The sequence below is a fragment of the Paramisgurnus dabryanus genome, chromosome 4 (assembly GCF_030506205.2).
Source record: "Paramisgurnus dabryanus chromosome 4, PD_genome_1.1, whole genome shotgun sequence".
Classification (NCBI taxonomy): domain Eukaryota; kingdom Metazoa; phylum Chordata; class Actinopteri; order Cypriniformes; family Cobitidae; genus Paramisgurnus; species Paramisgurnus dabryanus.
The window spans coordinates 46,617,966-46,633,857 of record NC_133340.1 but is presented as its reverse complement, the minus strand read 5'-3'; the positions used below and the strand labels follow the sequence as shown (position 1 = coordinate 46,633,857).

Below are 15,892 nucleotides of genomic sequence, written 5' to 3'. Positions count from 1 at the left end.
GGGTTAAAGTGATGGAAATCATCCAGATTTGATGGGCTCAACATGGGGATGCACTACAAAACAGTACAAAAGTGAATGTTTCCACAAAAGATCATGCATTGTAAGTGTTTATGTGGGTGTGGCTGTGTGTCCTTAAGACAGGGAGAAGCTACATGGGTTTGCTATGGGTCACAGCTGGGGCGTGTCTGCAGTATATGTGTGTGTGTGTGTGTGTGTGTGTGTGTGTGTGTGTGTGTGTGTGTGTGTGTGTGTGTGTGTGTGTGTGTGTGTGTAAGAGAGAATTAACGAGAGTAGAGGAGAGAGAGTGCATGTGTGGCCCAACAGAGAGAAAGAGAGAGAGCAAAAGAGAGAGGAAGGAATGGGGGCTGAGGGGAAATGGGAAAGAGTTGTTAAGGAGAAAATGAGCCCACGGCAGCACAACAGCGAGCGGGCGGTGGCAGCTGGCGTACAGTGCTAATTCAGCACTTTAACAAATCAATGCCACTTGAGGAGTACTTTCCCAACACATCACATCCAAAAAGCTTCTCTTTTTGCATCTGTGAATTTGGATTCATGTACACATGCAAATCAAATCATCCTATCATATACAAGTTGTAGTGTTTCAAGGTGTGTAAACATGTTTCCAAAAAAATCAGGAAAAAGCAAGTGATAAATTTATTGACAAGCTTTTTTGCAGAATACAAAATAAGAATATTTTGAAGAATTTATAAGCTGTATTTTCCTCATAATGACAGTTAAAATATTCTCTATGAATAAATAAACACCACAAAAAAAATATTTTCTTTAATCCTTTCAAATTGACCTTTGAAAATAATGAAAGCGTAACAAATGAAAATGAAAGTATTTATTTTCTTCTTGCTTTTAGACTGCAGCTTTTTTGACTAAATTTAGGGACATAAGCAGTTCAGTGGAGCTAAAAAAAAGGGACATGAGGTTGTGACCAGTGTCTGTCACACAATTTGGTGTATTTTTATCCTCCTTTAGGCTTTATTTTATATATATATAATAAGCTCTTCAAGCTGATAATACTTAGGTTACAGGTCGTAATAAGTATTTCCTTTTAAGTAGGCATCTTAGGTATCTTTTATTAAATACAATGATTAACTTACCAAGTTTATAACAAAATATAAGTTTCTTTGGTCTGTTTAACACTAATTAGATTATTTTGCTAAATAATACTAAGCACACAGTTGGCTTTATTTATTGACTTATGTAGCTCTAAACATAGGTTCGGGAGGAGCCTAAACATTCAGGCCTGTCAATAATCATTATGGGTGTATACTGTGCAGCCTTCAGGCCTCTGTGTCCAGCTGCAATTATTCCGGCATCCCTCCTCCTCTCCATCTCATCCTTCACTGCTTTTTTTCTTCCTCTATATGCAGTGTTGCAGGGGGGTTGAACTTAGGGCTTGAGTCCCAGCCTCAGGTTCGAGCTCTCTGAAGGTCCAGAGCTCAGGTGGGGCTGCCTTCAAGGAGCAAGCTAAGTTTGTTTACCATTAATCATTAAGGTCTGAATGCGCAGGCGAACTAGTGAACCATAGTAGGAAAAACAAATGCTATGGAAGTCAATGGGTACTGTCAACTGTGTGCATCATTTAATAAAATATCTTTGTTTGTGTTTAACAGAATAAAGAAACTCAAGTTTACAACAACACAAGGGTGAGTAAATGATGACATAATTTTCATTTTTGGAAGATCTATTCCTTTAACCCCTTAAATGCATGGTGGCGTTAAAACATCGCAATATAGTTTATTTTAGGCACAACAAACTAAATATGTTGTCCTTAACTATACATATCTCATTATTATTGGAACAACACATTTTGTATAACTATCTTGTACAACTTGTTGTGCGGTCCCTTTTATGTGTTTTAAGCACAAAATAACACATAATTGCTCAGTTTTATTGACATGGCTTAAGTCTAGTCCCAGACTGAAATGTCTGAGCTGTCTTAACTGAAAACAACTTGCACTTAAGGTATATCAGTGCCATTGTTTACCCTTAAGATACACAACAGTAAAGTTTTTCAAAGGCACACTAACGAAAACTACTTACAGTAAATGTCCTATTTTAACAGAGGCTTAATCCGGCTTATTTAACCTCTTACACTCTGAGGCTACTTTGGTGATTTCCGCCTGGATTTGGCCTACTCAATTTCAAAAGCTTCCCATACCCACATACCCACCTACTGTTAATAGCATGTCGCTAAGAAAATGTTGATATTGTTACTTAGTGTAAATAGAAAATATCTCTATATTTTTACTTCGTGTAAATAGCATTTATCACTAAGAAAATATGATATCTATTTGAACTAAGTGTAAATAGTAGCTATTGCTATTTTCACTTAGTGTAAATAGCCACTACCATATACCATTTAAATGCACTACTGAATTATTTAGTGTCCTGCTCTGAACTATGGTATATGGTAGAATTGATATCAATTTAAAATATCTTTAAGATCACATATTTAAAAATATTGACATTTGATTGCAGATCTGACAAATTTGAGCACAGTTTTATTTTTTCTGAATCTTTAAGATATAGACAGTAAGATATTTTTTCTGTCTTTCCTTTTTGGGAGAAATAATAGAGATGCTAGAGACTTAAGCAAAATTTTAATTTGTTTTACATTTACTTTCATTAATGACTAGGAAAATTTTTTTAGATAATAAAGATATCTCATTTTATTGGTAAATATAAACTTCTAATATTTTACAAGAACAAATTTAAATGTGAATTTACAGTATTTTTGTAATTTTGTATTAATTTGTAACAATTTGTTCACTGATTTATTGGCATGTTTAGTAGATTTTGTCTGGTCCATTTTAGCTGATAAAGTGGCCCACTTTACCTAATAATGGTATAGTGGTCTTCCAGAGGGACTTTTGAAAATAAGATGCTTTAGAACAAAAACAATATTGTTTTATTACATTACATCTTTAGAAAGATACAGGAGACCAGAATTTTTTTACATGCTTAGTTTGATTTTTTTGTACAATTAACCAAAAGTGGTCCATTTTAGCTGACTTAAATCATCTTATTTTAGCAGTTTTATTTATATGTGTGGTCATATCTGATTCGACCTACATGTGTTTGTTTATACTGTTAACCTTCATATTAAAAAACATATATTTTTGCTAAATATGTCTACTTCCTTATGTGTGTGAACCTTTATCAATACTCTTATGTATTCAGTTTTAAGACAGAAGCATGTTCCCTCTTGTCTGTGTGATGTGGATCATAGAACGAAGCCCACGCTGGTTCCTTCTAGTAACAGATGTAGCCAGAGGCCTTTATCAGGTCTAAGGCACGTTAGGCTATTTGAATTAGCTGTGCACTGAATCTCAAAAATGCATTGACATTTATTCTATTGAAAATCCCTTAGAGATACTGTACAGCAAGTAAAAGACCAAAGACTGCACCTTTAAAAAGCAAGCCTTGGCTTCAAAATGATGATAATAACACCATTAAGGCTAAGTGCCTGTCTATTAGATCACGAAGGTAAGAATGCAGAAGGCCTTTAAAACAGCATCCTTTCACTGGCTCTATAACTACAGTGCTTTACACGAACAGACCAATGTAATAGAAGAATATCCAATAGATCTGATAAGAACTCCATCTTATGCAATTATACATATGTCTCCTCTATAATGTTTCAGAAAAATCTGAAATTTCAGTAGAATCTCAAACTTTACTTTAAACATTGTAACGATTAATTAATTGAATAGCATAATTGAAATAAAACTAATAATGTTTTGTTTTTAGAAATTAATAGGATAAATGACACCAAACTCTCTGTGCCACATCGCTGTTGTCGAGAGCATCAAATTGGCATGAATTCATATATTTTCAATGTATGCCAGCTGCGAGCTCCGACGTGCATCGGCACAGCGTGTCTTGGACAATGTGAGCATAGACTTAAAAAAAAAAAAACTAGACGCACTAGTTGGCTGCTGGATAGTGCTACCCAGGATAGTGGGTCAACATAAATACATGTAAAGAAATATAATACTGTATAATTTTGTTGCAGGTTTTGCACATAATAGTGTAGGTAGAATTTGTAAATTAATGAAAAAATCACATAAAATAAATTGATATTTCTCTTCAGATGGACTGTAAAGCAAACTAAAGAAACTAAGGTTTCGGACACAGGCCAGGTCAACTAAATAGTAATGTAGAAGTCCTCCGCTTGAGAGAATTCCAGAGAACGCATTCATGTAAACTTTTGTTTCGACCACATTCGTTTCGAAGCAAAATGGAGGAGAGGTTGACTGCTGCTCAAAACAACAAAGATTCGACCACCTGCATTAAGGCAACACTTTAACCAGGACAGTTTTTAGACTGCAGACAAATTCTTGGTAATGTTAATTAAAGACGTCTTTAAAAAACTGCAGGTTCAAATTAGACTCCCACTTAACCATAAAAAACAAAAGCCACAACACACAAATGACTTTTAATTGGTTTATTTCTTAGCAAACATGTAACTACAATTGTTAAGTTCTTTTCTTCAATCAATTTCTTGCTTTCACAATTCAAATATTTCATTCAGGTTCTCTACATCAAATACCCCAAGTTCAACATGCTTGTTTGCTTTGCGGCCCCATTAAATAAAGAGCATTCACTAATGCTTTTCTACAGTGTTGTCGGTGGCGGTGTGAACGCACGGTTATACTCCCAAGAGTTAGGAACCGGTCAGCAAAGTTGCTGTGTCCCAGGCAGCGGGAAGAGGGTCCATCTCAACCCTCCCTACTGCCCGTGAGGTGATTACACTCCTCTGTTCCCCTAAGTAAATCGCCCATTCTTATCGCTGCAGTACAGTTAATCCGGCCCCTCTGTTCCTTAGGGGTGTCAGTGAGGTGGAGTGGGGAAATGCTGGAAGAAGAACACATTTGCCACTTGTCTATGACACATAATACCCGAGGTTCTTCAGGCAATCAACTTTTACTTCACATGTATTTGCTCATCTGAAGACCCCTGCCAGCTCAACCGATAGTAAAAGGGGGAGGGGGGTCACAGGAGAGACAACCTAAATTAACACTTGACATTCAATACAGTCAGGCCCTTAATTGGCCAGAGCCTTCCTTAGAAAGCAATTTTCTATTCCCTAAACTATCTCAGAAGCGTCGTGCATGCAATGAGGTTGAGGGGGAGTGTATATGTGTATGTGTGTCTGTTCATGGCACTATGGACTGCAGTGGCCTGATGGTCCCTTCCTCACTCTAATGAGAGAAGATCAATTATTTGGATGTGATATGAGTTGAACTGGGACAGAAGATCCCGCCCCCTCTGACAAACATACACTCAACCCATCACCCCCACACCTCTCTCTTTTTTATTCTTTGAGTTATGACAGGTGTCTGGTGACCAGAAAATGCCAGAAGCAACCTCTGGGCACCTTATTTTATGTGCTCACTCTTCTTTAAACAGCACACACGCACAAACACAGACACATACATACCGTCTGCTCAACCCACACTTCACAGAGGATACCATTACTGGTGATGCTATTACTGCTTTCAACCTGAAAGGAATTAGCATTCCTTTAGCTGATCAGACAGCATTTTAAACGCATCCTTTATGTATAATCCACTTTATGCCACGGCTATTATCAATTAACTTTAAGACCTGATAATGTTCTTCTCCTACACATTTGCTCCTGGAAGTAGAGTTTCACTTTACATGATTATAATCCCTACCCCTTAAAACATGTAATATTTGTTGAATGGGTTAAAATCAATAGTGTTGAAAGAATGGAAGACTTACCCACCGCTTACTGCACAAATACATCTTATGCAATGTAAGATGGTTTTACCAGCATGGCTGAGTAACACAAGCATGCTCAAAGAGGCAATGCGGTGGTTTGCATTTTCATAAAAATAAGCACAAACCTAATTTAACTTTTATTATGTTTAATTTACTATTTCATCAATCAAATCACCAGTAACTTGAGATTTTTTTATGAAAATGTTTTCATCTGCACACTGTTCCACAAAGTAGTCCAAACCCTATTCATGTGACTTTTCACTTCAATACAGAAGAATTCAACAGCAAAAGCATTTTAAGTCTGCTACATAACTCCTGATAATGACAGGGAACTCTGACCCCTCTGGTTGCCTAGATACACTGGCCGCTTCATTTGGAGTCTATCACAAGAGCAAATTAGTTTGTTTGAGCTTTAACTGATTGGATCGGAGGGATGGAACAGCAAAACAGCTCAATATGTGACAATAAATTCAACTTAAATCACTTCGGGTGTGCATCGGAGAACTTGCACCATGACAGATTTAAGATGATTAAATCTGTACAATTAAAAATCTTATAAATATATATATTTTTTTAATTGTAAAGATTTAATCATCTTAAATGATTTTATATATATATATATATATATATATATATATATATATATATATATATATATATATATATATATATTTATATATATTTATTTATTTATTATTTATTTATATAAGGGAATAAGGGAATGACAAGTAAATTATAAATTAAAGCTAACATCACTTTGTAAAATTAAGTTCAATTAAGTTCAGGTGCGTAATAGCGACAACGCCATATCCCCAAACCTAGAGTTGCAATACACACTCACACACAGAAGGATAAGATATAAAATACACCACCCATTGATTGCAGATATGTGGTTGATGGCGATACAAGCCTGTACACACAAGGACAACTTTTCGACAAATGCTAGTTAAAATAAAATCTGTAAAAAATTAAATACAAGAGTTTTTTTCCCAATAATCAACCTTTTTTGTTGTTGTTTGTTTGTTTGTTTATGCAAGGTATGATCAAACACGTTAGAACGTTCAGTAAAAATATTTAATACTGAAAAGGGTTTTTTGTCTGTTAAACAAATAGCATCCACAACAAAATGTCAGTTTATTGGTTTTAATTTTTTTATTAAAACATTATCAAATGTTATGTGTATTAAACGATATTATGATTTTATTTCAAATTATTATTTTCCATCACATTGCTGATGTATTAATTACAACATAATCAATATTATTATCATTTTATACAATAATTATAAATATATTTTTAATAAGTTTTTTAAAATCCTATTCACATTCTTATTCGTATTTTGCATGTTTCAGTCAACCCGGGATTTCACTGAAAACCCTTTTGCACAGTATTGCATTTCTCCTTTCTATCAGTATTGCCATTTATACAGTAAAGAATGTAGCTTCGACACAGTCTTTTAAATCTGTACTGTATGTTTAACACCAGCGTGGTGTCACTTTAATGAGAAAAAGAACTTGGAGAAACTGAAATTACTATCATTATCTGCGAGCATAACTATAATAATGGTGGTACTGTAGGTAGTACTACCACTACTACTACTACTAATAATAATAATAATAGCAAATCAGCCACAACATTAGATGAAATTATGGTGACACAGTCAAAACAGACAACAAAATGGAAAATGAGCACGTCTTTTCTGCAAGAGAAGAGTGATTTTCTCGTCTGTTTTTTGTTGATGGAAGAAATTGCCCTCTTAGCTGTTAAGATGAGGCAGACTAACAGCTTAAAAATTGCGGCCCCTAAATGAGCCAGTGGCATTGGCAACAAGCCAACATGGGAAAAAATGAAAACAGGAAACAAGAAATAGAGCTTTCATGCCCTTATTTCATGGCCTGTGTTTCCATTTCATTGTAATAAAGGTGCACATTTGTCCAAAAGGTTTCACTCTTAACTTATTGCTTATTGTCCTAAAACAAACTTGTATTTTCAGAAATTACAAATGTATATGCCTTTGAAAGTTGAACACCTATCTGAATAACCACAAACTGAATAAAGCAAAGGAAAAATGCTTTCAAGGAAACTTGGGAATTTTCTAAATTTGGAGATAACCAGAGAAAACTATGTCTTGTTATTCACTGCATGAATATGTTGTTATACATTATTATAAATGCTTATTTGTGACACTGTCTGTGGAAACCAGGCTAAAGTGTAAATCTACTTTTGAACTAACGAGCTTCAAAGTTGGAATTAATTCATTTCACTATAATTTCAATCTTTTACATTGCCTTAGCTAGTCAATATAACAAATATCAAGATTATATTTTCACAGAACATTCTTTACATAATGTATAATGATTTTATATAGAAAACAGAAAGCTTTAGCTGGGTTTTTACATCTTAAACCCCATATTGTTAAGTCTTCCACATACACCAGTTAAAAATAAAAAAATTTAACATATTTGACAACCTAAGGCTATTGAAAATGAAATTCAATAGGCTATAGTCATTTATTATAATCAGAATTTTCTCTCTTTGCACATATGCCTAAATAACAAATGTTTCACTTTTCTCTGACTCACAAAGTTATACAAAATGTAACATGAAGAGTTTAGATGGAAAAGCCGCTAAACGGCACCTCATTCACAAAATGAGATAATGATTCAAACCGAATGCTCTCGACACAAACTACACCTTCATCAAATACTTTTGCATCAAAACTGCTTAATATCGCCCTCAGGCCATTCAAAAATACCGGTTTTATCAATTAAGAGTCTAATTAACTAATTAACAATAAATAATGCTAAATGCACTTAACACATTTTACATCTCAACTGCTAAAATACTATAACTGAATCTCTGTGGTTACCCAAAAACACTCAGCAGGCATTGAGGACTGATCATCTTATTCGAAAGACTCAGGTGTTTTCTATACTGGATGTGGCATAATGCAGCACCAGTGAAGAGTAGATGATAACAGACTTGTGTGCTTTTATTAGAGTAATTGTATTATTATAATGGAACCTTTTACCAGCATCTCGAGACTAATCCTGCTTATACAGGCACAGACAGTAGCAACGGCAGTACTGGACCAGACAGGTTTGGGAGACAATGAAATATTAAATCCAATTCTTTTGATGATGAATTCCAAAACATTTTTTTGAAGTGTTCACATCTTATAAAGTAAAACATTTCTTATTAATTCATGTCAAATGATTGTCCTGCATAGAAGGGTTTTATATGGCTCAACATTTTATTTATTTAGATAAAATATTTAGATCCTAAATATCAGATAAATCTGTCAAACTCTATAAAAGCTCTAATTTATTGCTACATTTCACAACTACGATGATGTAATTGTGTATATCAAGTGCATCTTATTGTTTTCCATTCAGTTTAGTAATAACTATTACTATGAAGAGCTATAAATAATTATAGATGTCAGCTCCTGGTCTTAGTATGTGGAAGTCAGTGATATGTATACAATTAAAGATTTTAAAGAACATTCATATTTCCTTGCAGATTATGTAGAGACATTAACAAATTATTTAAATGTATATGCACATTCCTGTGTGGCCCAATTTCTATTTACATTGAGGTGGCCCGGTTGTCTCATCTCTGGTATTGGCCCTCAGGTCTAGCCTATAGGAACTCTCTGCCTGTAAATGAGGTCTGGGAGGCCTGTTTCACCCAGTTCTCTGATCTCTGAGGTCTGTAGGGCAGCTGTTGCATTCTGATTGTGTCAGGCACTCAGGGAACCAACAAGACACAGAATGATGATAATGTCCCCTCATTACCACCACGCCAGGGGTGGTGACATCCTGACTCAAAAACTATTGAAACAGCAGTTTCCCTTTAAGGCAGAACTTCCCCTTTGCGCAGACAAAAAGAAAAAATAAACAGTCGTTCCAAAAAAATGTTAAATAGTTTAAAGGGTGTCTGGCTAGATTTTTTGTTATCTATAGCACATGGAATATTAAGCCTAGACACTACTATTGACGAATACTGTAATAAAAAAGCTTCTATTCTGATTGTTAGTTAAGTTATTGTTTTGTATGCTTTTTGATTTACTTCATACAAAATCTAGTTGGATTATTAATTGTCATTTGATTAATATATGTGTGTGTGTGTGTGTGTGTGTGTGTGTGTGCGTGCGTGCGTGCGTGCGTGCGTGCGTGCGTGCGTTTATAAAAATGAATCTGTTAATCTGTTGTCATTATTTTAAACAATCATGAAAGCTTATGAAACAACATAGTGTTTAATTTGCATTGTTAATTACATACTAATTGTTTAAAGGGATTTCTGTTTGTGTCAAGTGTTTAACAGTTTAATCAAGTGCCTGCATTTACCAACGGGAAAGCAGAGTTCTGAGAAATGTCCAAGTGAGCAAGGCAGCCTGAATAGAAGCACCCACTGATCTTCTGGGTAAGAGTGGAGCAGGTGGTCTCAAATGTTTCTCATGCCTAAGTCTTCTAAATGCACACACATCTTGCGTTATCCAATCACGACTAGCACTGAATTACTAAAGTGCAACATAGCCTCTTAACTACCCTTGAGACAATGTTGCTCTGTTTTCTGATTCTCCAGAAATGTATTTTAGATTGAGCATGTGAATGACCATGTCACCCCTCCGGACAGATGGAGAGGAGATCTTGTAGCACTGCACAGGCATGTGAGTGAGGTGCGCGGTGTCAGCTATTGATCATTGCCAGAGGAACACACATATCCCAAACACCTACTCATATCCACTCACTGCTCCAGAGAATAGGAGAAAAGATACCGAGCAAATCTTTAGTGAAGCTGAATGAAAATCTTAACTGGATCGATTTGTGTGCACTTCAGAGTTGAGCTTGGGGGGTGGGGGTTCTGTGGGGTGTCCCCATCATGTAGAGGTAATGAATCTGCATCCAAACTGGCTGCAAGCCAGTATCACAGAAGAGTGATTTTTTCTACCTACCAGGGACCTTTTCCCCAAAAACAACCGCTTATGTACCGCACTCACTGTCTCTTATCCTTAGCATACTGCAAATGCAAGGCCTTGAAATATCTAAGATTTTCTTAATACTAAAATAAGAAATAATTTCAAAGGTAAATGAATAAAATACAAATTTTTGGTTTTCACAAGAGAAGCTTATAAAATATCAAATATGTAATTTTAAGACTTATTGTTCAAGTGAAACACAATGAAAGAGTGCAGTGATATTTCTCAAGAGCATTTCAGTTTAATATTCCAACATTGCTTTGTAAACAGTAAGATTAAATCATGAATATTAAAACCAATTTACCACGGAAGCTGGTACAGACAACATGTTTATTAAAAGCCATAACTACACCAAATTGATTAACTAATTATGTAATCACTCATAAAGAATTATGAGAACTTGCAGATATACAGATATGTTTTTTGCAAGGTAGAAGCAATGAAGTTTCCAGCAAATATGATATTATACAAAACACATTGCCTTTACAGGTGAAAGGCAGGGATGTAGGCAGTGCAATAGTTTGCCAATGTATACATTCCTAGCGCCTCTCTCACTTCTGTTTCTGATTTATTTCTCTTATTCTATGCACCTTTTTGTAACACTTGACTTTAACAATAAAGCATGCGAGCAAACATGCTCACTTTACAATAAAAACATACTTTTTTTACATTTGCTCTCAGATCATCTCCCCACCCTCTCTCTGCTTCCTCCACATTCCAGCCTCCACTTGAAAACATTAAGAGGGTGTCTATCGGGGAAAGCAAGAGGAATTAGGAAAGAAAGCATCAGGTCAGGTGAGATTACTCCCCTCAGCTGAGTCCATAACTTAATATGATCAGTAATTAATGACAGGAGTCAGATCCATTCAGCACAAAGACTTCTGAATAAGCAACCTCTCCTCTGTAAAATGTCACAACAACTCAGAATACTGACTCTACAGACCGTTTTGAAACTTTTTCCTTTAGTTCCTTTTCTATCCGATAAACCATTTTTCCCACAATCAGCTCAGTGATAAATTTGCTTTAGCTGGTAAGTCAAGTTTCACTGCTTCTCTTGACTTAGTCTTGGCACTGACCCTACAACAGACATCTTTCTGTCAATAGCATTTGGGACAACCATCCTTCCCGTGACTCCTCCATCTTAGTCAGCACGTGTTGCCATGCATGCTTTATCTGCTGAGAAGTAGTGGGTGTCTCCCCAACCACATATCCTCTTTCACTCTGCTCTCCTCCACTCCACCCTTCTCTTTCACTCAGCCAAGGATAGGCAAGAGTCATTTCATCTCGCACCCACACAGGCATGCAGAACAGACAGGGAAAAGAAAACACACACTTTACTATAATCACATGTACACACTCCTGTACATTCTGACTCAAACACACACCTATTCTAATAAAAAAAGAAAATGATACAGAGCTACACCACGCATACATCCTGTACGTGATCTATATACCACAATATAACTGTGCTAGAAATAAATGTTTTTCCGTTGCCAAAGTCTGAAGAGAAGTCTGTTTTTATTTGTAGGACAAATTGAAAGAATACTTGATAAAGAAGAAAAAGAAATAGAAGCATTCGATAAACCGCGTTTAACAAATTATTTATTCTCTGTAGCTGTTAAAATTATTTTACATAAATTATATATATATAATATATATATACACACATATATATATATATATATATATATATATATATATATATATATATATATATATATAAAGATAACGTTAGATAGAATTAGATTAGAATTAAAGCCGCTTTAATCAGTCTGTATAAATAATATCGAAAAAGATCCCCTAGTTTATTAAATGGCTGTTTGTCCTTGAATTTGTCTCTAATTAGGCTTCTTCTTATAGAAATTTGTGTCTGATAGTAATGCCACCGGAAGATTTTTAAAGTGTACGCCTTTCATTTAATCAGAAGTCGTACTATTAGCATTCATTGCATTACTTAATATAGAAAATGAAAATAGTAAATATAATGAGTAAATAAATTAATACAATAAAAACATTTCAAATCAACCAGATACATTGACAACGCCAATAAACTAGTTCGCACCTAAATAAGACTGTCGTTTCCAGAAAACTGTTTTCCAAGAAATTAATTTTAAAAGTAAACCTATTTATTATTATTATTATTATTGTTATTATTGTTATTATTAGTTTTATTATTTCAACAATAATAATGCATTTACAATTGCGATTATTAATATTTTACCTTATTGCTAATGCTTAAATATAGAACAAACTAAACATTACTTTAACGTAATATAAAACAATTTTGCATGTACATTTATAGACATTTGCCATATATTTGTATATTTTTAGAAATACGTTATGAAAACGAGATCCTGAGAGTGCATCCAGAGTGAACCAGCATCTCAAAGGTTTCACCAAATACTTGATCAGACGCACCACCGGAAAAAATGTTATCACAACTGCTTATAGACCTTTTTCAGCACCGCGACATCACATTAAATGAAGAACCTTTACTACAGCAGCCGGATCAGGACAAAGCAACCAGGACACATCACAGGCCATGCCAAAGTTAATAAATACAGGTTTACTGCTTAAAACGAACCCCAGCACATTTTAACAGGTTTGTTTTTGTGGGTATAATATTAAAATCGATCATTGCTAATTCTACAGTTTCGGAAGCACATAAGAAAATGCAACTAAAACTTGTAATAAAAAATTGTGATGATGTTGTAAGGCTCTTGTTAGAGTAAATCTTCAGCTGTCCCTATATTTTCAGAACTGTTTAAATAAATTTGAAACGCAGAGATTTTTTTGTTAAAGAAATGTCATGTTCAAAAGGAGCAGTCGGTCTTTGCAAAAAAAAAGAAAAAAAAATTAAATGAAAATTGAAACCTTAGTCCAATCACTGTTTTTATATTATTAGCTAAAACATTAAGTCTAGAATTTACACTACTCTCTAAATATTACTTCTGTATCATCAGTTTATAATGAAGACGGACCTGCAGCCGACCTATTTTTTTTGCGAGATAATTATTTTCTGTATGATCTCTTTATAAATCTTCATAGCTCTAAACATTTAGAAGTTACTAAATATTTAGAACAAAAAGTTTTGATCCACATTCTTTACATTATGATATTTTTAAGCAGCATGTGAGTGTATGATTTTGTTGTCTATCAGTCAGATTTCACAATATTATCAGTATTCATTAGCCTACGTTCGACGCTCTTGGCGAATAAAGCCTTTTTTCTGATTTTAGGTTACTTAGAGTCAAGCTCATATAAACTGCATTAAGGATTTTATGTGACTTAATTATATCATGGATTAAAAGATGAGCATTGAGCATATATATTGTAAAAGTTGATCAAATTCTAAAAATGTGTCATAATAAAACACGGTCAAATAGATTTAAAAGACATTGATATTAAAAGCATAGGAAGATTTCGGAGTGTCCGTAAACTGGCTGATAATCGATTGGTGAAGGAGGACACAATCCACCTGCGCCGAAGCCCCAATTCGCCGAACAGCGACGTGCATGCTCTTGTTATCAATACCATTCCCATCTGCACTCTCGTAAAGATAAAGCACATCTGTTTCGAGAATAACCGCGGAGTCAAACTGCTCAATTATAAATAAGCGACTCTCAATTATTTAGTGAAATGGGTACTTTGGACAAAACGAACTTAAAACTTCTAATGTATGCCAAACACATCTTTGTTTCTTGCTACATTTTAGCTGAGACGCATCTCTATGCTGCGAACGAGGAGAGTTAAAACAGAAAAAGTTCGTGTGGAATCTGGACAGATATGTGGATGCATCCAAGTTCTGGCCAAAGGGAGTCCAGTGGCCTGCGTTCGTAACAGTGTGAGCATGGCACAGAGAAACCAGCCCAGATGATTAATGTTCTGCTCACCCTCTCTCCCACCGCAGACCCGCTATCCTACCCTTTAAACCTCTTGCAAGCAGGCAGCACAGGAACTTTAGAACAACTATACACTGTGCTGTAAAAATATAAATTCAAGATACTGTCAGCTACATTTTTTGATGTCATTTTTATGTTTATGTTGATGTTCAGGATTCCATCCACAAATATAGTATAAAGTCAATTAAATCAAGCCTTTTGTTACCACAGTCTCATCTGCCAAAAAGGTCATAAAAATAAAACAATTGCTGCTCACTGGACAGGCCGTAATTACTACATGTGAATGCATATTTGATAATGTGGTAAAAATGCAATATCTAATTTTCTACCACACTCAGAAACTTTAGAGTGAAGTATATGTAGAGGTGTATACAAGATGACATACTCGGTGGTGTCCATTAATTTGCTTAAATTGACAAAAAAAAACAATTTCCACTAAAACCTCTACCACTCAAAGAATTAAAACAAATCAGTTTCATAGTAAAAACAAATTTAAAACATGAATACCTTATTGACATCATTGATCAAAATAGTTTGTAAACACAGCCACACACACTAACCAAAATACTTGGTAAACACAGCCACACACACATATTGTTACATGTGCACAAACATACACTTAAACACCAATAACAGCTGCACAGTACAAACAGTAAACACACACAGCAGAACATACAGTGAGTGTCAGAGACATGAGAACACACAGAAAGTAGGAGCAAGACAGCAAGAGGGACAACATTCCACTTACCTGCTGGGACATTCTGAAGAGGAGGTTGCTGTCAGTGCTCTGCTGTGTCCATGTCCCCATGAAGCCCGGCTCGGCGCTGGCCGGTCTGGTGCTGAACTGCATGGAGCTCTCTCCTCCTCCTCCTGCACCACTGCTGCTGCCGCTGGCTCGGGCTATGGACTCGCGTGCCCTCTCTCGATCTTGCTCTCTCTTCACCACGCTGCCTCTCACATCCAACTCTGTCTCTTCAGACTGCCGGTAGAAAAGAAGGGGAAGGGGGTAGATGGGGAGAAAGTATGTGAACGTGGAGGTTCAAATAGGCAAAGGGTAAATGTTCTCGTCTTCTGTCCTGTTCTTTTTCTTTCTTTTTGGTTTCTTTCTCTCACTCTCTCTTTGCAATCTTCTCTTGAGAGAGGGGGAAGAGAGTGGAGGGTTTTGCCTGCCGGTAGCAGGAGGAGTGCGTTGAGTTAATTCAGGAGCAGGGCTGCACAATGCATATTTCCTCTGGGGCATGTGGTG

The 15,892-nt window shown here is 35.5% G+C and overlaps 1 protein-coding gene across 4 annotated transcripts in view; it reads right to left on the bottom strand.

Moving 5' to 3' along the window:
• The window catches only part of bnc2 (basonuclin zinc finger protein 2), a 437,581-nt gene that overhangs the window by 192,088 nt on the left and 229,601 nt on the right, over positions 1 to 15,892 (bottom strand). For 3 of the 4 annotated variants that reach the window (XM_065254835.2, XM_065254838.2, XM_065254837.2), the window contains one exon: positions 15,395 to 15,625. The exons of the other annotated variant lie outside the window; for it this stretch is intronic. In XM_065254835.2, coding sequence (XP_065110907.1) covers positions 15,395 to 15,496 — 102 coding nt within the window. In that variant the 5' untranslated portion in view covers positions 15,497 to 15,625. The remainder of the gene's footprint in view (positions 1 to 15,394; positions 15,626 to 15,892) is intronic. 4 annotated transcript variants of the gene reach the window in all.